Raw genomic sequence first — 25,694 nt, forward strand, 5'->3', positions numbered from 1 at the left:
CATCAACTTATATTAAACTTTGAGATGTATATATTTTTAAACTGTTCTATTTCGCAACGGAGGAATCAAATTATATTTTTCAAGGAAAACTCTATGACCAAGTAGATAGATTTTTTCAGACTATTCAAAACAATCTTATTAATATTATAACTCAAGTACTTAAAAATGAGTTCCACATAAAGTAAATTTAGTCATATTTTTCTATCCACAATTTATTTTATTAGCTAAAACCTCATTAGATTAAAGAAAATTTATTTTAAACTTAGTGTTGTTTTTTTAATGCTTATAGTGCCTTTTCACAGTTTAATTACTACATATTTCCTAAGGATATAATTATAGCACGATATTAACTGAGAAAAATAAAAAAGACATTTAAAAAGGAAAGTATTTTGTGCAAATTTATATAAAACTGTATATATAACAAGACATTAGCATGATAATGCGTAAATCTTTAAAGAATAGGTAAAACATAAAATACACAATCAAGTTCAACAAACCACGCTCCTCAATCTCCAGGGATATAGAAAACTATTATTAGTTCAGAACGGTTCAGAAAGGTCAACGTTCACAAGCGGAAGTAGAGAGTAAAAAGTAAAGAATAAAAAACACTTTCAAACAAGGTTAAATTCAAATTTTATTTCAGTATTGAGCATGTTTTCTATATTTTCGAATATTCTTATCGATTCTCTTGTGTTGCGTCGAAGGAAAAATTTTGGTTCAGCATTAGCTTTTGACTGATAGAAATTAATGTTTTTGCTGTTTGTGTAAACATGCAACGCGGAAGCTGATTTTTCAACTTCCTTCCATAGACAGTGGCCTTCATGTTCCTTTATTCTAATTGAAATAAATCACTTTGTTTAACCAATGTAAGCACAATTAAAAGAACAGGAAATTGAATGTATACCATGCCTATGGTGGACTTCTGTCTTATATTTCCCTTTTTGAAATGTATTTCAAAATTTGTCCATCAGCTTATAAGTTGGTTTAATTTTATTAGGCTTTAAAACGGCCCCTATTTTTTATATCAAAGGACTGTAAGGTATTGTTAGATAATGACCATTTCTTGATCTATCTGCAGTTGTTTGGTTCACTTTATTATTCAACGTTTTAATTTAGTTGAACAATTTAGTTATTAAATTCTCGAAACACAGCCATGTTTTTGAGGTAGTTAATTTTATAAAGAATGTTTTTTATGTTGGAACGAATGTCAAATGAGAATAAGGATGCCTACATTTAACGTGGAAAAAAGATTTTTTTCTGTGCATAACTTGCCATCTGTACATCGTGTAACCAAAAGTATGTAGTTGTTACATTCTAGTTCATAAGTGAATTCTATGTCGGGATAAACTGAGTTTAGTTTATCATGTCATCATCATGTCGTACATAGAAATTTGGTTTTTCATTCAATTCAATGAAGAACTTATTTCTAAAAGTCATCCGTGAAGATGACACAAAGTAAAGGGCATCAGAGGACCCATGCTAAGGCCGTGTTTTGTTGGGAAAAATCCATATTGAGTTGGTGATACACAGTCTAACTAGGTGCATATCTTCATCTTTTACAATAGGCGAGGTAAAAAGTTCGTCTTTTCTTTTATATAATGTCTTTATGTCTCCATCTATTGGAATTTTTGTTATTAATCTTTCAAAGTAAAAAATATACCATGATTTTTCCTTTATTTTTTTATTTGTTAAATTTTGAAGTTTTTTTTAGAGTATACATTTTTAAATCCATTAGTGAAGATAGTGTGTTCATTAAATATTTGGTCAAAGGAGAGGTCGGAATATTGCTGTAAGCTACAATCAGTCTAAAGGGAAATCCTCTTTGTGCAGTTTGGGAAGTGCATAGAGTCTGGAGGAAATAATATCCCAAGGTATAAGATTTAATTTCTGTCGTTTTGTTTTGGTTAAGCACAAAGATACATAGTGAGATATTTGTTTTCTGCCCACCACGAGTATATAAACCTAAATTTTAGCGTCGTACGTTCGAAGGCTTATAACTCTGAAAATCTGGTTTCGATTCCCGTGGTGGGCACAGCACAGACATCCCATTGTGTAGCTTTATGCTTAACTACAAACAAACAAAACTTATCACTGAGGCACTGGAGGATTCTCCTTCTGTTAAACTTTAAAATGTTCTTGATTTCTGATTTGAAATGTATCGAAATGCGTTTAGTTGAAATATGAACCGTCGCCTGACAGTTTATTGACACCGTCGTTATAATGTTTATTGTTTATAAATATGATTTAGCCATCTTAGTCAGCTTTTGTTAAAAGAATTTCTTCATTGTTCTATAAGTACTTTAGAATTGGTTAGATTAGGGTTAGGAACTAGATTACTTTTTAACATATTACAAACCTCGAGTCTAATCGCTGATTGGTTAAATATATTTAAATCAAGTAATTTTGCTTCAATTTCATTAATGTTTGCATTGTAGGCTATTCTTCTTGGGGGAAAATTAACCTCAAGCGTAGTACATCAAGTTTATCTTCTTGTAAAATAACAAAAGGATCAGGTTGAATTGAGGGAAAGAGAGTAAACAATGGTCTCTATGAGCATAGGAATAAAAATCATCATGAAATACATGTCAATAGTGTAATTATTTCAGGAAGTGCAAATAAAATAATAATATTAGAAACTTTAATAATTAAGAATAAAAATACTAGTCTAAAAAAATTTCTGTATTTGTATAGTCGAATTCTGGTCAAGCTCTATGAATGTTGAGATTTTGTTATATTAGTCTGTAACACCAGCACGAGTGTTTAATAGCCCTGTGATGTGATAGTGTCTCCCTCTGTAGAGATGAAATATAATAAAAAAACTTACCCATTTGAGACTGCATTTTAGAAATGTGGATGTGTTTCTAAAAACATTTTCAAACATATTTTTCAGCAGTTCACTACGTGATATCAGCTTTAACATCGGAGATTATGATGTCTCGAAAACTTTTGAGAGAGAGAACGTTTATCGAAATGCTAAAAAAATCATTCAACACCCAGCTTTTGACTTTAATACCTATGACAACGACATTGCTATTGTAGAAATGGAAAAGGCTGTGAAGCTTGATCCCTCTAAGTTAAAAACTGCCTGCTTACCCCCACTAAATTCAGACCTGAGTCCCGGAACACCAACATCCGTTATTGGGTGGGGTCGTCTCGGATTTGGTAAGTCTGGATGTTTATTATACTTGGAAAATATGCATCTCATCCTCCGTTTATTTTTTTCAGTAGTTGTATTTTTTATTATGTTGATATTATTTCGAGATAACATAAAGTCGCCTGTTTAGAATTTTTTTAAGATTAAGGGCCCTAATATCAAACAACGGTCTATAAGACCCTAATACCCTATAGTACTCTAATACGCTAATATCAAACAACGGTCTATAATACTCTAATACCCTATAGTACTCTAATACGCTAATATCAAACAACGGTCTATAATACTCTAATACCCTATAGTACTCTAATACCCTAATATCAAACAACGGTCTATAATACTCTAATACCCTATAGTACTCTAATACCTTAATATCAAACAGCGGTCTATAATACCCTAATATCAAACAACGGTCTATAATACCATAATACCCTAAATGTTGTCATTTCAGCTCTAGTTCTAGTTATAAAAGGTACTTTGGTCTTCATCATGTCGTAAGGACTATTCAATCTTAATTTGGTCTTCATCATGTCGTACGGACTATTCAATCTTAATTTGGTCTTCATCATGTCGTAAGGACTATTCAATCTTAATTACTACTCAGTTTGTTATTTATAATAACTATACATATATGTTATACAGAGCCATCTGCCCTTTAAAAACAAAGGCTTAGATATTTTTATATTTGTTTGTTTGAAATTAAGCACAAAGCTACACAATGGACTATCTGTGCTCTTCCCACCACGGGTATCGAAACCCGGTTTCCAGCGTTGTAAGACCGCAGACATACCGCTGTGCCATTGGGGGGTGGGCAGATATTTTTATAGGATTTACACTAGATATTTATACTGCTAAAGACAAAGTTCTTCTACTAACATCTATATAACCGCTGTGCCATTGGGAGGTGGGCAGATATTTTTATAGGATTTACACTAGATATTTATACTGCTAAAGACAAAGTTCTTCTACTAACATCTATATAAAGCAGAGTTGTATTTTAACATGCATAAAAGCTATCCACTTACATGCTTATCTTATATTGAAGTAATCACTTGGGCAACTAAAATATTTATCAATAATTCAAAGCAGTTAAATATCAGTTCAATGAAGAATAGGAAAGGTACAAAAAAACATATGCAACGAGTTAAAAAAATAATTATATTTTAATGTAATTGATCAGTATAAAATACTTTATGTGATATAACAGCATTCTGATAAAGGTTCTACATATCGGTTGAAAGGTAATGAAAAAATAATAACTATTGCATCCATTTTAACAACATCTAATCTTGATTCAGTGCCGCTTCACAGGCCAAGCTCTACCACGCGTAAAAGATATTTGTTCTAGTGTCTAGAATGTACAATATTATCTTACTAACATATCTGGATTTCTGAAAACCATGCACGTACAGCTTCTTATATTTTTTTATGCAAAGTTACACAATTGGCTATCTGCTCTCTGTCCAAATCTAGGAAATCGAATCCCGGATTTTAGAGAGTTTTAAGTCCTTAAATTGACCAACCAGAGATCTCACAGAAAAGATAGATCACTCTTAATTAATACCAAAAAATCGTTCGAAACATGCTTGGTCTTTTTCTTTCATTTTCTCTTGCGGAAGTTTTATCTAATATTTTTTTGTTTCTGTATTATATTATACAGCGTGTTACCAGTTTGTTTTTTGAATTCTTAAAGTTCCGGAGAAAAAGTAAAACACAAAAAACATTACCTTATTTTCGTCAACAGACAATACAGAAACGTCATCTATCCTTCAACAAGTAGACGTTCCCGTGGTAAGCAGAAAGACGTGTCAGGTACCTCTTAAACACAACATATCTGAGAATATGATGTGTGCTGGAGGAGAAGAAGGCAAAGACGCTTGCTTGGCAAGTATATTTTTTTACTACTGTGTTAAGAATTTGTCATTATAATTAAAAACTTCTCTAGAAGAAACAGAATGACACATTTATTTAAAGTTTGCCTCTCCTTATAAAGATACGATTGTCATGAAGAGCAGGCCTACTTTTGTTGGCTCTCGTTATAAAGAGACGATTGTCGTGAAGAGCAGGCCTACTTTTTTTGGCTCTCGTTATAAAGAGACGATTGTCGTGAAGAGCAGGCCTACTTTTGTTGGCTCTCGTTTTAAAGAGACGATTGTCGTGAAGAGCAGGCCTACTTTTGTTGGCTCTCGTTTTAAAGAGACGATTATCATGAAGAGCAGGCCTATTTTTGTTGGCTCTCGTTTTAAAGAGACTATTGTCATGAAGAGCAGGCCTATTTTTGTTGGTTCTCGTTTTAAAGAGACTATTGTCATGAAGAGCAGGCCTACTTTTGTGATATGGCTCTAGATATCATATGTATAATTTAATTAAAATTGTTCTCACTATAAATCAGATTTTTACCTATAAAAAGCTTATAATATTTAATCAATAAATTATAATATAAACTTACTACAAATAATAATTAAAATACTAAAATTAGCGCACTATTTTTGTGACATGTTGTGTTTCAATTAATTTGTATTAATGTGGCCATTATATTTTAATATTGAAACATTTTTCCAATAACTATATTGTCGCTTAAATTAGTAATTTTCAGGACAAAAAATCTGTTTTACAACAAGCCAAAATAATTTGTTAGCTGTGATGCCGAACGCTTCTAAATTTCTTTTAGGCTTGATTTTCGCTTCATCCAGTGGGTGTGCTTACAGCGCTCCCCAGGTTTCGTAGTTGAATTTTGTTGGGATACAAAAATGCTATATGTTTTAGCTCCAGTTCTTATTTGGTTACAAAAATAGTTCTGATGAAGGATAAGATAACACTAAAATCCATCATCATATCATATTTCTACCTTTGTGTTAGTTTTATCTTGATAATATTACGTTCAATAATTTAGATATTATATGCAATTCAGATAGGTTAATCCTGATACGTTTCTGAACATGTAAAAATGACGATAATCTCTTTGTGGGACAAATTACTTATTGTTAATCGTTTCTTCGATCAAAGCGAGACTTTAACTAGTTTTTCTCGTTTTATTTATGTTTAATTTTTTCATTCACATAATGATTTTTCTTGCTTTACGTAAATTCATCGCGCAATGCTTCTTTTAGGGAGACTCGGGAGGCGGCTTGATGGTCAGGATTGACAACGATTACGCTTTGTGCGGTTTGGTGTCATTTGGTAAAGAATGTGCGAGAGCAGGCGTTGCTGGCGTTTACACGCGTGTTAGTCGCTACATCGACTGGATATTAGAAATTACAGAAAACGCTGGTTGTCGCCCTTACGTCGTATCTGTTTCTGATTATCCCAAATAGAGGAAAGTTACGTCTCTGCAAATCGTCTAAATAAAAAAATAATGACGCTCTTAGCTAAACTGGATAATGTTATTTCACACAATAGAAATTAATTAAATAATTTTATTTACAATGGAAGAAGTTAGCTTTGTTTATTAAATAAGACCCGTTGTTTATTCTGTTGCTTTGCTTTTAATGTATTTATAAATATTATCTCTATAATAGTATGATTCGGTACCAGTTTTTCCCTGTTCCAATTTTATCTTTGGTTAGAGATTTGAGAAAGTAATATAAGAATAAAAGCTCATTAAAAATAAAGCCCTGTTTGTATGTCAGAAACATTACTTCCACTAGTTAACTCATATTATAGATTTACTAAAAAACAAATATACGTTGAGTCATATTCTTTTGAATTTTTTATTATTTTTTTTGCATGGCTAGTCGAGTCGCGGGTTCGAATCCCCCATCACACCAAACGTGCTCGCCCTTTCAGCCGTGGGGGCGTTATAATGTGAAGGTCAATCCCACTATTCGTTGGTAAAAAAGCAGCCCAAGAGTTGGCGGTGGGAGGTGATGACTAGCTGCCTTCCTTCTAGTCTTACACTGCAAACAGCCCTCGTGTAGCTTTGCGAGAAATTCAAAAAACAAACAAACATGACTATTACTTGTCTTCGAATGAGACTTTTATCATTAAGCACCGTAGAGACTTTAATTTGTTATCGTACACTTTTGTAAAGCATTCCAGTTTAATATTCCAAGCATGACTATTACTTGTCTTCGAATGAGACTTCTATCATTAAGCACCGTAGAAACTTAAAATTGTTATCGTACAATTTTGTAAAGCATTCCAGTTGAAAATTCAACCAGAATCAGCTTCATAACTTCAACCATACATTCATAACGTTGTGAAGTACATTAACACCAAGATATATCTCCATAGTTGTAAATCGTGTAACTGAATGACTTCTAGTTAAAGTGCTTCTAGCTGTGTTCATAGAATCGTATTATACACCCGATTGATCCCTTAATGTAATTTAAAATTTATGGCGCTTACATTTTGTTTCTTCTGCTTGTTATTTTATAAAAACGTTTCTACTGTGCATGACTGTATAGACTTAAAGACAGAAACGACTAAAATAACATCGCTACTCTATGTTAAGGCAGAGGTTTCAAATTATGTATATGTTTTACAACTGTTTTCTTAATTCTAGATGTAAATAAAAATGTACAATTATTCCAGAATTGGTTGTACGTAACAGACTTAATCGTTCCTGAAGGTCTAACCCTGATTAGATAATTTTTAGAGCCCCCTAAAAAGGACCAAACTATATTTATATCAGCTACTATGTTTGTTTGTTTTCGTATATTAATGAAAAGCTACTCGTGATATATGCGTTAGTTGTCTCTAATTTTAACTTGAAGGAAGATAGCTATCCACAGCATCACTGCTAACTATTGAGCTAATTTTGTCAGAGCGAATAGTGGGATTTGACCGTCACACTTGTAACACACCGATGTCCTCAAAGTGCTGAGCGCAATTTTCTTTTTCTTTTGGTATTTTTTTATGTAATTTATATTATTAAAATTATTCATACACACGCACATATATATATATACAAAAAGACACAGGGTTGAGCACGTTATCTTAAACCAATTTTGAATATGTAAATCAGCAATTCACGTGACATACACGATTACATATTTATATATTTGTTTAAAATTTCATTTTCATATTGAAACTATTGTCAGCCATAATTTTAATTTTGTAGTTAATTATTTAACATCTCAATGCTTGTAAAATTTAAGACATCTCTTCGATGCCCATAAGTACTGAAATATATTTTTTCCTTTTGGGTAACTTCTCATATGTAAAGAATTTTCCTCTATTTTGTATTCAGTTGGTTTCCTTGAGTGATAGTGGTGATAAAGCGTGTAGTTATCGTAAATCTTTGCACTACAGTTTTTTTCCAGACTGTAATACATGTGCTGAATAGTGTATTACTTGTATATTGTATATTTTCTCATCGACATATAAACATTTGTTAGCTTAGTGACTTCATTTCTCTTGGAAGGAGAAACAAAATATCCATGTAGAAAAATCTGGATATCCACTGGCTATTGTTTCTGTATTACCGTATTATATTTTGTGTTTCAACGCACTTCCTGGTCTTATTCTCAGTAATCTGTAATTACAGACTGAAGTTTAAAAAGTATATTTTGGTAATTAGCTATTTCCAGCCATGTTTTTTTGCGAGCGTTTTAATTTACAGTATTTAGACTTTCCTGAATATTCTGGCAATTTGCCACATGTACTTTCCAATGATTTTGTTTTTCCTTTTAAGTCATTTCACGCCTAAAGTTAATATGTTGTGTACTAATGTATTGATCTATACATATTTTACCAACATAGAGTAGTATTTGAGCTAATTGATAAGTTATTTTGCTGCTATTCTTAAAACATATTAATAAAAGCAGTTAATTAGTTTTTATTTCTGCAATATCTTTAATGGCGTTTGTCTGAGAAGGATTAGAATGTCATAAATAATTTAATTGTTGAAACTTATTTCATAGAGGAAAATATAGTGGTGAAAAAAGTGCATTCAGCATTAATTTTATTCTATAAATACTGGTAAGATTGTCAAAGCACATTTTTAAAACGGTTAATATAAAGGCCTATAGTTTTAAAAAGTTATATAAAAAAAATGTTTTGTTGTGATATTTTAGTACATTTATTTTTGTTTCCAGTGAGGCATTAAGGTATAATACACAAGCACAAACCTCGTTTTGAAACTTATAATGTTTCATAATGAGCTAAAATTGGGAATCCAGTTATAGTTAGCCGTAAAAAACTTTTTAAAAAATTATATCGGTTATAAGTGATACCTTATTTGTAAATTTATCTTCAGTGTTAATAATTCTTGACTTAAATAATTTTAAATGTTTTATTATTGATTCTTTGATAGCAAGTAACATATTATTATTAATAATCTCGTTTTAATGTCTAAATGGAAATCATCACAGTATGAATACTGTTTATAAGACAAATCATGGTAATTATCTTGAAATAAGTTCACATATAGGACTGGCTACGTTTACTCATGAGCACATGTATAACAAGCACCTCCAACACTATTATGATAAATTTTGTAAATTAAATTTCTTTTACCACTTTACCCAGCTAAAAGCGGCAACAAACGTGTTGAAATCACTAACATAAAAATAAATTAAAGTTCTTTCAGGCACTTCAGAGTCTGTTCAGTGTTTTCATGGCTTCTCGCAATCTGAAAGATTAAAAATATTTTCATTGTTCTCATTAGGAATTTAAATTCAAGGTACTCAAGATTGATTTTAAGTTGTCATTCCAAAACACAAAAATGTACGATAAGCTAAAGGACAAATTGTTCTCATTAGGAAGTTAAATTCAAGGTACTCAAGATTGATTTTAAGTTGTCATTCCAAAACACAAAAATGTACGATAAACTAAAGGACAAATTGTTCTCATTAGGAATTTAAATTCAAGGTACTCAAGATTGATTTTAAGTTGTCATTCCAAAACACAAAAATGTACGATAAGCTAAATAACAAATTATTCTCATTAGGAAGTTAAATTCAAGGTACTCAAGATTGATTTTAAGTTGTCATTCCAAACCACAAAAATGTACGAGAAGCTAAAGGACAAATTGTTCTCATTGGGAATTTAAATTCAAGGTACTCAAGATTGATTTTAAGTTGTCATTCCAAAACACAAAAATGTACGATAAGCTAAAGGACAAATTTGTTTATCTGTCATCTCATCTGAAAGTTTTTCAATTAGTTTGTTTTAATTTGCTTATTTTCTATTAAGAAATTATCGAAAAGTTCTATTAAATATTCATATATATGCTAACGTTTGTTATAATCCTACCTTCACGAAAAAGTTTGAATGCTTTTCTATATCAAATCTAACACTATCATAATGATTCGGGCTTCGTGATTAAATTCCTTAATATAGAAAGATACCTCAACTACAAGAGAAAAAAGAAATGTAAACCAATGAAAACCCCGTATTGAGTTTAAACATGAAAGGAAATACCATGTACAGTAATATGTATTATATTTCTCTATGTATCTCGGGTTGTCATAAAAGAATTACTTCCTTTATTAACTTTTATGTCTTTTTTACGTTATTAGAATTCCTCTTCGGCTCCATAATGTGTATTTTTCATCTTCTTCACTCCTCATTATAATGTTCTATTTGTTAGTAAGCTCTGACTTATAGTAAATTCGATGACGAGGAACCCACTTTGAGACTAATAATTGCTGGATACGGCTTGATTTATTCAAAACAATCTTATTAATATTATAACTCAAGTACTTAAAAATGAGTTCCATATAAAGTAAATTTCTATTTTTCAGTAAGTTTACAAAATGGTTATTATGCCATTAACTCGATATAACTATTGAAGAAAAACTGTCGAATAACTTGAAAATGTCGGTTAATCACGTGATTCACGGTCATGGTGTTTTTGTATTTCCACCATGTGTTTCACTACATATGTGAAAGAAAGAAATTAGTTCCATTGTTTATTTTACAGATTGAATTGCACACTCAAGAGGATTCCAGTAAGTATTTACAGTTTTTCTCAATAGAATTAAGAAAACTGCCTTTCATTTTCCTGAGTGTAACAGAAATAGGTTCAAGAATTGATATTTCAAAATTTTTATTATTTATCCTCAAAATCAAAAATCAGTTAGGCCCAGTCGGTATTTAAAGTCTTATGTTACAGTTATATTTATTCCTTCTCTAATGAGGTCGTTTTTGGGCGACCAAAAATTGACTACTAGCGAGTAAAACCACTAATAACGCAGCTGATTGGGAGAGGGTTTTTCTTAGAAACGTGAGCAAGGCTAAGCCTAGCGATTATGGTGTTAGATGAAACAGTTCGTGGTGGTTATCGTGTCACGTTGAGGATCAAACGGTTCTAGGTTTGAGTGATAATTTCGCTAAACACACTCCGTAATTTTCCTGTGGGCGCATTGTAAATATGACAGTCAGTCCAATTATTCTTTCCAAAGAAGGGGGGGCAGAGCCATAGTTCCGTTGTGTACTGCTGCCTGACTGCATTCCCTCTGATCAATAGCTGAAAGTTAGGAATGGCTATACCTAAATCCTAGGGATCTCTGACTGACCGCTTAGCCCACTTGAGCATAAGATGCAGGTTAAAAATTTCAATTTCTTTGTAAATTAAGGTACATTCTTAAAACGTTTATTTATATCTTATATATGCTAAGAGATTTCTCTTACAACTTAACATAGATTAAAGAGGTTATAAATTCCCAATGAAATTGGACCTGTCACATCGAAATTTGGTATTTGAACAATGCTAAATAACACCGAGGCTAATAGCTTAAAATAAATCAGTTTGTAATCATTTTCATAATGATAAAAAAATACATGTGCACCCTAATACATATTCAGAAGGATTTGGATCACTACGATGAGAACTGAGAATATATATATATATATATTCATTCTTTAGCTTGGCCCAAGAATATTAACATTTCCTAATAAAAACACGGATAAAGATATTTTGTAATTATTATTTGATAAAGTGGATTTATTCCTGTATTCTCTTATAAATTGCTTAGATTTTTTTCATCTAAAATTGACTCAACGTTTCAGACTTATGGTTTCGTCAAAAACAAAACGTCAGATGTTTTTCTATTAAACATTATAATACATGAGAGAATAATTATCATACTGTTTTTCGTATTAAATATAATTTTAAACTCTTTAATAACAAATAATCATTTAGGTTATTTAAAATCTATTATTTATTTATTTATTACATTCAACTTACATACCTATATTGTTTTACATTCCAATGGCTAAGCAGGAACTGTTTGCCCGTGTGGGAGTATTTCTTCTAAGCTCACGGATAGAGTTGTTGGAGGATATAACGCTGCAACTAATGACTTTCCTTATGCTGTAAGTAATGTTTTCTTGTTGTCTCTCACCTAATTTTAGCTTTATTTACAACAAACAGACGTGCCTGGCCAAATGGCGAGCGTGCTTGAATGTGAATCAGAGGGATCATAGTACGCTAACTGTTGTCGCTCTTAACACGTTCCGCACTTGGGGATAATGGGTGCGTTCTAAAAGCAATCATCGAATCCCACTATTCGGTAAGACAATAATAAACCAAGAGCTGGTTGTGTGCGCTGTTGACTAGCTGCCTTTCTTCTAGTCTACCAAGAGCTGGTTTTGTGCGTTGTTGACTAGCTGCCTTCCTTCTAGTCTACCAGGAGCTGGTTGTGTGCGCTGTTGACTAGCTGCCTTCCTTTCTAGTCTATCATTTCAAAATTATGAAAGACTGTGCGCAGAAATCTAACGTCGATTTATTTATGACGATTATATAATATACCTTAAAACCTGTACACAGAGTTTCGATTACCTCAAAGCATACTAACCACTTTAAATTACAATTCAAAATATACAAACTACTCAAACAACATTATTTTCTCAAATTATGCTAGCTCGGTGTATTTTAATAACTCAAAGTCTAAGTATTGGAACCATACTAACTGCTTCAGTAATACGAACTTGAATTATACTAATTACTTGAAATATACCAACCAAAACTATATTTACCGCTCAAGTTTTACCAACTCCGGCCGAGTATCGAAGTTAGGCACCTAAACCCTAATCTTTGTGGCAAATAACGCTGTACTGAAAGTTACATTCGATAATTGATTTAGTTAGAAAAAAAAAAACGTGTTCCGAGCAACAAAGACTGACCGCCCGCTGAAAGTTAATAATATCCAATTATTAGCGAACAAGGTAGCCTGATGGATGCGTAGTTGCTTGAAAACCATCAGATCATAGGGCTGAAATGGACATCCTACGTTAAATCGTGAGACTGGCAAAGCTAGAGAAGGGTGCTCTTTACGGTTGAATCCGAATTTAAATAGCTTAGATGTTTGTTTGTTTTTGAATTTTGCGCAAAACTACATGAGGGCTATCTGCGCTAGCCGCCCCTAATTTAGCAGTGAAAGACTAGAGTAAAGGCAGCTAGTCATCACCACCCACCACCAATTCTTGGGCTACTCTTATTGGGATTGATCGTCACCTTATAACGCCCTCACGGCTGAAAGAGTGAGCGTGTTTGGTGTGACGGAATTTTAACTCATGACCCTCAGATTGCGAGTCATGCACCCTAACCACCTGGCCATACGAGGCCATCAAATTGCTTAGAAAGAATCAATGATAATTTGTTCAATGTCAATGAGGATAACTGTGGAACTAATAAAAGTGTTCACTCTATTTTAGTCAGTGGTGTTAAAGGTCTACACAGAATTGATGGTACCCTGACTACTAACAAGTATAAACATGTCCTTATCCATCATAGATAGAAAGTTATCTTCTGTAAGACAGTAATCACAAGCATTAACCGATACCTGTTAGTAGAGGTCAATGAAACACTGGCAACCGTCGATTGACATGCAAAAAGTCCCAATAGGAATATCATTAAGACTCTGTAGACTTGTATAAAAATTGACAAGGTCAAAAAGCAATCATTCAACTTGGCCGAATTATGGAGGGTTATACAGGACATTTGATCTGCGGTTCGAATCCCGTTCTCGAACATGCTTGCCCTTTTGTTGTTGGGGTGTTATAACGTGGCGGTGCATCCTACTATTCGTTGGTGATCAGTAACCCAAGAGTTGACGTTGGGTGGTATCGACTAGCTGTCGTCTCTCTAGTCTATTGTTTCAAATCTAGGGACGAATAGCGCAAATAGCCCTCGAGTAACTTTGCGCGAAATTCATAAAAAATTAGCATAAATTGATAAACTTGAAATAGCATAAAAACAAGATGTATAGCTCTGTTTAACTCCTTCATTACAATGGACACATATATATCCTCTCTAGAGCACTGTGATGGTCACATATATATCCTCTCTAGAGCACTGTGATGGTCACATATATATCCTCTCTAAAGCACTAAGATGGTCACATATATTGTGCACAATCTACAACTTTTGTTTCAGATTTCAGAAGTGAGAGTTTAACCACATTTGAGTTTGAAATTTTATATTTCCGTGAAGAAAGGGTACTTTTCTTCAAGCTTCACAAAGTTTACAAGTTTTAAGCCTTAGGTAAGTATTCAAATATTAAAACACGTGTCTTGTTGTTGTTATTTTTTTATTGTGTATCTAAACTGAAATTCGGCACTAAGTTAACTGTTTCTATATAAACGTGGCTGTGAAAGATTTAAGGCAAGTACAAAATATAAGTGTATTGCAATGTTGTTATTGTTACTTTATATTTCTTGTTTGTTTTTAAGAATAAGTATATTCAATGGGTTATCTGTGCTCTGCACACTAAAAGTATAGAAACCCAGTTTTTAGTGTTATAAGTTCTTACACTTACCGCTGAACAACCGTGAAGCGTGTATTGTACTAATGATAAAATACTCATTCTGAAATTACTCATTGTTTGTGATTTTTATTCAAGTTCCTTAACAATAATTTAACTTAGGTGTGATTAGGAGTGACAGGTGGGTAAGGAAGATTTGTATTAGAATAAATTCCAAAGAAAATATGCTTCTAAACGTATGTAGAATATTAAGAAATGCAAATATAGAATTATTTTATGTAATAATTGTTCAGAACAAAATAAAACCATTGTTAATTTTGTATTTTAGATTGGATTGCTCTCAGAATCGCTGGAAGGTCGGTCCATGTCTTACTGCGGTGGAGTGCTAATTACCGACCGCCATGTTCTGACAGCTGGCCACTGTGTTGATGGGTAAAGTGTACTTTTCCTAACTGAAAGAAAACACATTTTTTCTTGTAGGATTCGGAAAACTTATTTTGCTAATAACGAACTGTATGTCACGTCAAGATAGTTTCAAACACTTGGAAATTGATCACGTGTTTCTAGTAACTCGCAGAATATCTGTTCAGTAGTCAAGTGGTTGTTTTGTATCCATTAACTTGCTGAGTTAACTAATTTATTTGTTGGTTAACTTGTTGCTTAGATTTTGTTCTTCTTATGTACGTCAACAACCAATATATAATATAGTAGATAATATTTCATCTTCACGAATAGCTTTTCACATTCGGTGTTGAATTTATGTCATAAACATATAAACATGTCATTCAGTCTTCTACAGTAGAATGTTCCATTATTTCTGGCAGAAGTACCGTTGTACCTTTTTTTTTACATGGTGTAAACATGTATATAATGTTTTTAGCCATAGAACATATTAACCATTTTTTGTCTCAACAATCTAAATCTATCCCATTTTAACCTCATTAAAATCACTACTTATTATATGTTTATAGTTTTAAGAAACTGACTTTGAGGTCGACTTAAGTCCAAATATAAATATATTCAACACCTACAAAAACGCTTATCCAATAATAAAAGTTTTTATTATTGATTACATCAGATATTTTGAGACATATGAAAAAAAAAACACAAAACAATTGTTGGTAATATTTCACCAAATAAGGATTTTATGTTAAAAAAAAGCTAAGTTAACGACTGTCTAGAATCTTATAAAGTGTTATTAGTTTGATAATATGTTATTTAAAATTTTATTTAGGGGTGACTCTTTGCTAAGTGGATATGTTCAACACTTTTTCTTTACTGTTTGTTATTGGATCTTTCTAAAATATTTGGCGGTTCTATTCTATCGATCTTTCTGACAATTTTCTAGAGTATTCATTGGAGCTACTGATCCTAAATTTTTAATTTAACTGGTTTTATCAGTTCAAAATTCATTATCGTATTCACACGGAGCATACAACATTCTTATTGGCTTAGTGGACATTTCTTGTGTATCTCATGGGTTTTCATTAAACCATAACGGAAAATTCGGTATATTTTGTGTTATTATTTACAGTTTGTCTAAATATACTCATTTTGAAATACCTTTCAAACATAATATTGTTACATTTTTGCTACATCTATGATGTATACGTCCTGAGTAATTTTCTTGAATTATAATATTTTTGTCTCTGTGGTATCACCTGCGTTCTTTTATAGTGTATTTATAATTTTAAGGTGACATGGCTTGTAAACATAATACTTACCAATGCCAAGTAGTGTACGCAACAGTAATAAAGCTATTTCCTGTTCCTTCTGATCTTTATATTCAAAATATAAAGTCTGTTGGTAAATGCTTCCATTATAATTTACGCTGTGGTTGTTTAGATTGAGTTAGATAATTATTGGTTGTACTTACCTTGTGTTAGAGTTACATAATTATTGGTTGTACTTACCTTGTGTTATATTTAAATAACGAAACAGAGGATAACATTACATCTCAATGGGCTTAATATCCTTCACAGAGTTCACGGTAAATGGCAGGTACTTGTTTTGTTTTGTTTTCGATTTTTTTTGTTTTCAAATTTATCCTGTGTAATGACTTGTAGAAAACAAAAGATAGACCTGAAAGACTTTTTACACTCACATCTCTCGTTTCAATCCCGTAATGGATAGATTAGCAGGAATGTAACAAAATAACATATGAAGTCAAACCTGGTATTTATCACGGCTGTTACGCCTATTGGATTCCGATTCAAACCGTTTCTTTAAAACTGAACTATTACATATAGACATTGAGACAAACTCACTAGCTTTCCCTTTTCAGACCGTTATTTTTTAATATATTGTAATTATATTTAAAAACCGATAAAAAAGACTTGATGAACACCTAAAACAATCTAAATTTAATATGCAAGTATTCATTTTATTTCGATTTTTTCAGACATTAGGTGAAAATATATTAACATACTCATTATTGAAAACAAAACAAAACAGAAGAACAGCACAACAGAAAAAACACTAATAATGTCATGAAAGCAGTACATTTTAAAGTTTTTAAAAACAAGGTTCTTGTATTAAGTTTTTTTAACCATTATAGAACCACCAAAACTCCTCAGAAGATGTACACTCTGTAAGGGATGTGTTAAAAGTACATTCAAATAGTACCGGTATTTAGTACTTCATGGCAACGTAAAACTACACCAGGGATATCTGCGCTAGCCGTCCTAATTTAGCAGTGAAAGACCCACCCACCGCCAACTCTTGGGCTACTCTTTTATCAACAAATAGTGGACTTGATCTTCACATTATATCGCCCCCACGACTGAAATGTTTGGTGGGACAATTAAGGTATTACAATTTCGAAAGGTCTGAAACTGAGCTAAGCGATACTTTAAATTTAGTAGTTAAATTCTACTTTGGATTTAACAGTTAAGTACAAGCCGATATATAGTTAGTTTATGATATTTGCCAACAAGATTGATACACACAGTATTCTTTTTTTTTAAATATCAATATTTAATTATTATGTATTATTCATCTAATTGATTTAATTTTATGATAAATTATGCATTTAAAACATCGAAAATCAGAGTACTATTCATGTTGTTCCTCCGTACTTCGTCACAAGACGTTTTCCTTTTATGTAGATATAACTGAAGATCCATCAGAATATACAACGAACTTGAAAAGCTATTTTTAAGCATTGTTACAAAAAACATTGTTCTTATAAGTTACGGCTTTAAAAAACGAAGGTTGTCGAGGCAATGTAAACAAACTGTTCTATTATTAGTGATGAAGAACACGTTAGCTTGCTGTCTTTTTGATCTCCATTTTAATTTGTTCACTGCTCATTCTAATATTGAATGAAAGCTTCCTAACAATGATCAGTATGTGTGTTTACATACCTCTGATCCGAGATTAGCATGTGTGTGTTTACATACCTCTGATCCGAGATCAGTATGTGTGTTTACATACCTCTGATCCGAAATCCTTAAACAAAAACGTCGGCAGTCTAACGTGATCTTCGGGTAAATAGTAGGTTTGATCTGCCCCCCCAGTGGCGTAGCGGTATGTCTGCGGACTTACAACCAACGCTAGAAACTGGGTTTCGATACCCGTGGTGGGCAGAGCACAGATAGCTCTTTGTGTAGCTTGTGCTTAACTTCAAACAAAGGTTTAATTTTCTTATGCTATTTTTAATGCGACTAGGTCAACTAGAGACGGGTTTAGTTTGATCACGTACGACTGGAAATGCATGGATTAAGATTAAAAAATATTTGGCAATTAAGACAAGTATTTCTATCACGGTAGCAGGTTGGTAGCTGTTATCTTAATATTCGGTTGTAATCTGAATAATATCTCACAACATATGGCTAACTTAAGAGAATGAGATTTTAGGTTAGCTCTAAATCCATATATTAAGCCATCGTACAATGTTTATATAATGATTTGTATTAAAACTATTTTATTCTGGTATCTTCTATTCTATTGAAAAGATACTCAGTATAATTTGTTTGTTTGTAATTTGGATATTTGCGCACAGCTACTTCAAATTAGGAATTATATTTGCTGTCCGTCCCTAGTTTCAAACCGGTAGATTAAAGGGAAGATAGACAGTCAACAGCACCATTAATTAACTTTTGGGAGGCAGTGTAGTGGGATATGATCGTCACACTTATAACACATAAATGGCTGAAATATATTTTTGAAAAAAAAGTAGCGTTTGTTTTGTATACGTTTTTTCCATACATTTCCAATTTTACCTCACGACGAAACGCTGAACGGTGTTCTGCAGTAAAACTGATTGTTATTGATGAGCTGCATCTTACCTGTAAAGCTTTCGTTGATACTGTTGGACAGAGACTCCACAGTAATAGAAAAGTACACAGGTTGCTAGTCGTGTACGAAACCTGCATATTAGAATTACTTTCTAATAGAGTTTTTTTATGAAATCTTTTTTTGCTAAAATATAATCTCAGAAAATCATATGTTTACTTCTGAGCGGAGTAATACACACACACAGGCAGCTTCGACTTGATATAATGTTAGGAACACCAACGTATCTTACATCTAAACAGACAACATGTGGTTGTTACGTGGCATGAAATTTTCTATTATACAGTAGTATATAACAGGTGGAGAAATAGCTGTGTATGAATCGGAAAAGAACATCTGTTTGATAGAAGAGGAAGGTTGATATGAAAGGTCAAGTAATTTATAATAATTACAATATAATATTGTTGCAAATAGTCGTGAAATATTTCACAAAAATTATATAATGAAATGTTAATTTATATTATAATTTGTAACTGATGCCCAGTGGAGCTAAAAGAAACAACGCGCATGTGACTAATAACCTAGACATGCGCAAAATGAAGTACCTAAAAACATTATACAAGAACAAGTGAAGACTAATTCAGCAAGGTTCCAAACTGGGCAGAAAATAGTTATAGTTTGTATTTCTTTTTTTTTCAGTTGTTTATGCATGTTTAACTGCTCTATACCGACATTTTGGTTAATGTTTTTATTTATACACTAACTACACTCCAAACTTATTTGTCTAGAAATTATGTAGAATCACGCAATACCAACGTCATTTATAAAATAACGTGCAAAAAGCTTTCGAACGAACATTGTAATATCTTTTATAGAAAACTAAAGAGCAGATAAATTTTATATGGATATAAAATCACTTATACATTAGATGTTTGGTTTTAAATAAAACTAAATTATCTGATTTAAACATAAAGTGTTTTCGTTCAACTAAAGTCTTAAGTTAAGAAAAGATGGGTGTTGCTCATTCATAAATTAGAACAGGAGAGTTGTTGTTGTTGTTTAAAGAACGCCACTTTAGGCTGTCTGTTGTATCCACCGTGGGGAATCGAACCCTAAATTGTAGTGTTGTAACTCCGTAGACTTATCGCTGTCCCACTGGGTAAATAGGATATGTAACAAAAGGGGAAATCCTTAAGAATATAAATGACTTACTAAATACGACTGATGGTTTTTTTTCTTTAATAGTCACGGTAATGTAGATTTTCGTCTTTAGACTCAAAATCAATAGTCTTAAGTCAGTGTACAATTTTATGTTATCATAGCACGAAATTTTCGAAAAAAAAAATGTTTGTTTGTTTTAGAGCAATGCCACATTAGGATATCTGCTGGTCCGTTGGGAAGAATCGAGCTCCAGATTTTACTTTTGTAAGTCAGTAAACGTACTTCTAGCCCATCGGGGACAATAAATAGATAAACAACTGTCATTGTTACACGTGTTTGAGAAATTGCTTCACTATATATCGTTCTCTTTTTTTTTTGTAAAATGTTTGCTAAAACCTACATATAGATCCCTCATCTTCTCAGTAAAAGTTAACCACTTACGTGGACATAATGCATGATAGAATTAAACAACCATTATTCTACATTATGTTTTTTGAATTTCGCGCAAAGCTACACGAGGGCTATCTTCGCTAGCCGTCCCTAATTTAGCAATGTAAGACTAGAGGGAAGGCAGCTAGTCATCACCACCCACCGCCCACTCTTGGGCTACTCTTTTACCAACAAATAGTGGGATTACCGTCAAATTATAACGCCCCCACGCCTGAAAGGGCGAGCATGTTTGATGGGACGGGGATTCGAACCCGCGACCCACAGATTGCGAGTCGAGCGCCCTAACCACCTGGCCAGCCCCCCAGTGGCACAGCGGTATGTCTGCGGACTTACAACGCTAGAAACCGGGTTTCGATACCCGTGGTGGGCAGAGCACAGATAGCCCTTGTGTAGCTTTGTGCATAATTAAAAACAAACAAACAAACAAACAAACAAACAAACCACCTGGCCATGCCGGACCATCAACGTTAGAAAGCTCATCTTACTTACTTTACTGTGTTATTCTTAACTTTGGGATCGTTTTGGGTTGATTGGTTGTAGTTAAGCACAAAGCTACAAAATGGGCTATCTGTGCTCTGCCCACCACGGGTATCGAAACCCGGTTTCTAACATTGTAAGTCAGCAGACATACCGCTGTGACATTGGGGGGGGGGCGGGTCGTTTTATATCATAATACTTTTTTTTAAACACTTGTAAGTGCTTCTAACTTTTATTTTTTTTAGAAATCCTTGCATCAAATGCCAATTGTGAGAATACATAAAAATCCCAGAAATCGATAAAATAAATTTATCGCATTTATGTATCTTGATAAAATTAGAACTCAATAATTTTTCTTAGAAAAAGTTTGAATTACGTTTTACAATATTGGTGTCCAAATGTTAAATAACCAGCTGGAAGTGATGGCTGTGCGAGGTTTTTAAAATTGAGAATACAGGAGCATCAAGATATATTTGATCCTTTTATTAATATTTCATTAAGTCATTGCTTTCACAATATATAATTTTTTTCACGGAAAATTTGAAACAATTTCGGATTTACGTTTAAACTTTTCATTAGCGGAGATTTGTAATTCGTTACTTTAAAATTGATAGTTAATTGAGACGGTTCTTTATAATTAACATTTCATTCATAGTCATCCGTTTCTTTTATTTTTCGACCACTTCTTCCAAACCTCAAATGGCCGTAATCATCAAATATTATCCTGGAAGAAGGAAAGTCATCCAAATCCTTGCTTTCGAAGTCTGAATCAGGTATGACGACGTTTTTATCACCTAGGCCAAATCGACCGGTTGCTTTGCTTGGGTAGACAGTGTTTCCAGCTTTATCTAGCCGTGGTAAACCGTAGGTACGGTTTCGGTTCAGGTATGAGACGAGTAGCTGGGCTATTTTCTGTATCTGAGGCGGCTTCAGGACCGGTGTTGGTAACGTGACAGACAGAGTAAAATATATAAGAAACAAAGGACTAAGACAAACTGCAGCTCTTTTCATAATTTTCTCCCGACGAGAAGCTGAAATAACTGGAAAAATAAAGGAGAAAACAGATTGAAGTGCCACATTAACAAAGGCTTTTTATAACATCTAAAGGAAATTTGTCACAGAAGCTACAATATTTTGAGCTATTGTACATTATATATATTTATACTCTAGACTATTTCGTCAATATGATTCACTATAATACAAGGGGGAAAAAATTGCTAATACCGTAATATTTTCACGAGTCGGGTTGCTTATAGGAGTCTGGAACGTGATGCTCCTAAACATGATCCAGACTTTAAGCTGTGGGTGGATTATAATATTGGCAATCAGTCCACTTATCCGATTCTAAGATCCGGACAAAGTCCTGGCGACAACGAATGTTGATTATTGGTAGTTTTTCCTATAATTGTTAGCTCCAAATAAGGATGGCTATAACCGAACCTTAGGATTTCTGACCTGACCATTGTTTAAGTTGAAAATTCTAATTCCAATCTATTGTCACATAATTTGTAACTTGTTTTTTCTTCAGTTTGTTTGTTCGTAGTTAAGCACAAAGATGCACAACGGGCTATCTGTAGCGTACCTACCACGGGTATCGAAAACCGGTTTTTAACGTTATAAATCCGCAGACTTACCGCTATGTACCACTGGGGGCTTATAAATTGAGTAAGTTAATATTCTTGGATCATCAAAAGCTTGTGGTATTTATTGTAAAATATTGTAACCAGGAGTAAGAACTTTGAAACTGAAGGTTCACAGTTCGCGACTTGTTGCCTCAAAAGCGTGTTCCGCACTTAGATCATATCCCGCTATTTGGAGTAACCAAGATTTGATGATGAGTGTTCTGAACTAGCTGCCTTTCCTCTTGTCTAAATTAGGGACGGAAAAACGTAGAAAGATGTTTTTCATTATTTTGCGCGAAATTGTAAACAAACAATTTGCTAGAACACTAACATTATATGGATAAAAATGTGACGTATAAAAAAGTAAACGATGTTTAGATTGGGATGAGCGTTAAGGGATAATTTTTGCCATCTTTAATACGTATACGTAATAAGACTCCTTTTATTAGCTTTGCTATCAGTAAACCGCAACCCAATTACACGGAATAACAATAAAGCACAAACAGATTCGTTTATTACAAAAATGCGACAAGAATCAAAATTAATTTTCTAATAATAATCCTTTCTCGAGGCCTATCTTGATAATAGGCAATTCGGCTCCAAATGGCTGAACCCTAACTTTTGAATATTTTACTAATACTTTTTAGGAAGAATAATCATTCTTCAGCTTATTCTGCTTGAAAGCGAAGGGGTACCTTTCAAAAAAGTTTTACAGAAGTTAGAAAAGGTGGAGTTTTCTACTCAGAAATGCACAATGCCTTGCAAAAGTATTCACCCCTCTGCAAAAGTTTCACATTTTGTTGCCGTCTGAGCTGGCAATCATGAAACATTCAAAAGGGACTTTATACTTAGAATCTAACACAATCTACTACGAACTAAGAAAGCTAAAAAACGCTGATATTATGTAAGTAAGTTAGATTTTCAAAGAAAATTGGAATATTCTCAAATGTATAAGTATTCAACCCCTTTGCTAAGGTAACCCTAAATCAGTGCAGGTCCAAAAGATTAGTTTGAAAGGTCACAAAATGAGTATAATGGTCTCTGTCTATGTGTAATCAAAATGGTTTAACTTGTCTTCAGAGTAAATACATCTGTTCAAGCCACAACTCACATAGTGATACAACGAACCAACCATGAAGACCAAGGAGCTTTCCAAACAAGTCAGGGATACAGTGGTAGAAAAGCACAGATCAGGAGAAGGTTACAAGGAAATTTCGAAAAAATCGCTGATTATCCATTTGAAGGCGGTGAAGTACATCATTAAAAGATGGAATGTGCTACTTACCACTAAATCACTACCCAGATCAGGTTGCCCTTCCAAACTAAGCAGTCGGGAAAGTAGGAAACTGATTAGAGATGCCACTTTGAAGCCAACAGTGACTGAAAGATTTGCAAAGTTCCATGTCTGAAATGGGAGTCAGTGTTTATACATCGACAATATCCCGGTCCCTATTCAAAGCTGGCTTGTGTGGGTGAGTGGCAAGAATGAAGCCATTACTCAAAAAGAATCATCTTAAATCTCGTATGGAGTCTGCGACAAAGCATGTAAATGATACTGAAGGCATGTGACAGAAGGCTTTATGGTAAGACGAGACAGAAACTGAGCTTTTTTTGGTCTAAATTCAAATCGTTACATCTGGTGCACGCCAAACACAGTACATCACCCAGTCAATACTATCTAAACTATCAAGCATAGTGGTGGCAGCATCATGCTATGGGGATGCTTCTCATCAGTAGGAACTGGGAAGCTTGTCAGCATAGAGGGGAATATGGATGGTGCAAAGTACAGGCGAATCTTAGAAGAAAACCTACTTGAGTCAGTCAAAAATCTAAAACCCGAAGCTCAAGGCCGAAACCACATTAGAGTGGTTTAAAAAGAAGAAAGTGAATGTCCTGAAGTGATGAGGCTTGAAGATTGCAGTCCATTAACGATCCCCCAACGAACTTGTCAGAACTGAAACAATTTTACCAGGAAGAATGGGCAAAACTTATACTATCCCATTGAACAAAGCTGGTAGAGATCTATCCAAAAAGAATCACAGCAGTAATTGCTGCCAAAGTACTGACTTAAGGAACTGAATAATTATGCAATCAGCAAATTTCAGTTGATATATTTTATTTGCAGGTTTTGTTGACATTCAACCTCCTTCACACATAACAGTGTTAAATTTGACGATTAGAGTTTTGAATAAAAACATGTTCATTAACAAATTATTTACATTATTTGTATTTCATCCAAATGTGACATTATTGGTAGGGGGAGAGTACTTTTGCTAAGGCACTGTTATAGAAATATAAACACCCTGAACAAAAGTGCCACTCTTTTTAAAGGTAGAATCTTTGTTACACCATCCCATTCGAACATAAATATGTAACGCACAGGAACTGATATGGACATTTGTATCATTCGTAATTCTTAATCCGAGACCATTTCTTAAGACTTAAATATATCAAATGATTTTTCCTTATTTTTTGAGCTTCTAAAAGCTTTTAGTAATCCATTTGATGCTAAAGTATAGCACTATCAAAAACCGCTTTAAGATATTGTGAAAGGTTTTGATTATTTGATAGTTTATACCAAAGGAGAAACAAAAACTAAGATTTCATTTATATTATTATATGTTAACAATATAAAAAGTCCGCTTATTAGAAACATATCACTTCACTTACTTTTTACTTCAACTATAAAGTACGATTTACGTACGCAGTGATTTAACAATTCCAACGTTAAATAACTTTTATAGGCCGACGTTAGTGGAAATAATACATAAAACTCCCTCTAGACCACACAATGTAAGCACATGACTTTCACAGTTGTAATGGGGAAAGCTTGATTGTGATTGGAAAACCTTTGAAGAAGCAATTTGTGTCTCATTATATATATATATATATATATGCCCAGCCCACCCCCTTCAGTGGCACAGCGGCATGTCTGCAGATTTG

The 25,694-nt window shown here is 33.2% G+C and overlaps 2 protein-coding genes and 1 long non-coding RNA gene across 3 annotated transcripts in view; 2 read left to right on the forward strand and 1 right to left on the reverse strand.

Moving 5' to 3' along the window:
- The first annotated feature begins 439 nt into the window (after positions 1-439).
- LOC111085428 (mite allergen Der p 3-like) lies at positions 440-6,571 on the forward strand. Its single transcript, XM_022383923.1, has 4 exons — positions 440-462; positions 2,891-3,162; positions 4,899-5,038; positions 6,265-6,571. The coding sequence occupies exons 1-4, from the start codon at positions 440-442 to the stop codon at positions 6,466-6,468; spliced, it is 639 nt and encodes a 212-aa protein (XP_022239631.1). The 3' UTR covers positions 6,469-6,571.
- Positions 6,572-9,441: 2,870 nt separating this feature from the next.
- The window catches only part of LOC111085426 (very low-density lipoprotein receptor-like), a 52,589-nt gene continuing 36,336 nt past the window's right edge, over positions 9,442-25,694 (reverse strand). The window contains exon 13 of the mRNA XM_022383919.1: positions 9,442-9,728. Within this exon, the coding sequence (XP_022239627.1) occupies positions 9,712-9,728 (17 nt within the window). The 3' untranslated portion in view covers positions 9,442-9,711. The remainder of the gene's footprint in view (positions 9,729-25,694) is intronic.
- LOC111085427 lies at positions 11,015-15,241 on the forward strand. The gene is made up of 3 exons (XR_002610262.1): positions 11,015-11,049; positions 12,324-12,415; positions 15,134-15,241. It is a non-coding gene; the product is annotated as an uncharacterized LOC111085427 (long non-coding RNA).

Source organism: Limulus polyphemus, unplaced genomic scaffold (assembly GCF_000517525.1).
Source record: "Limulus polyphemus unplaced genomic scaffold, Limulus_polyphemus-2.1.2 Scaffold383, whole genome shotgun sequence".
In the NCBI taxonomy this organism is placed as follows: Eukaryota; Metazoa; Arthropoda; class Merostomata; order Xiphosura; family Limulidae; genus Limulus; species Limulus polyphemus.

What these genes read in the sequence shown, in the direction of transcription:
- LOC111085428 (XM_022383923.1), top strand. Translation starts at nt 440, where the DNA reads ATGCGTAAATCTTTAAAGAATAG. An exon ending in CGTAAATCTTTAAAGAATAG is followed by an intron (nt 463 to 2,890) that starts GTAAAACATAAA and finishes CATATTTTTCAG; the next exon opens with CAGTTCACTACGTGATATCA. An exon ending in AAGGCAAAGACGCTTGCTTG is followed by an intron (nt 5,039 to 6,264) that starts GCAAGTATATTT and finishes TGCTTCTTTTAG; the next exon opens with GGAGACTCGGGAGGCGGCTT.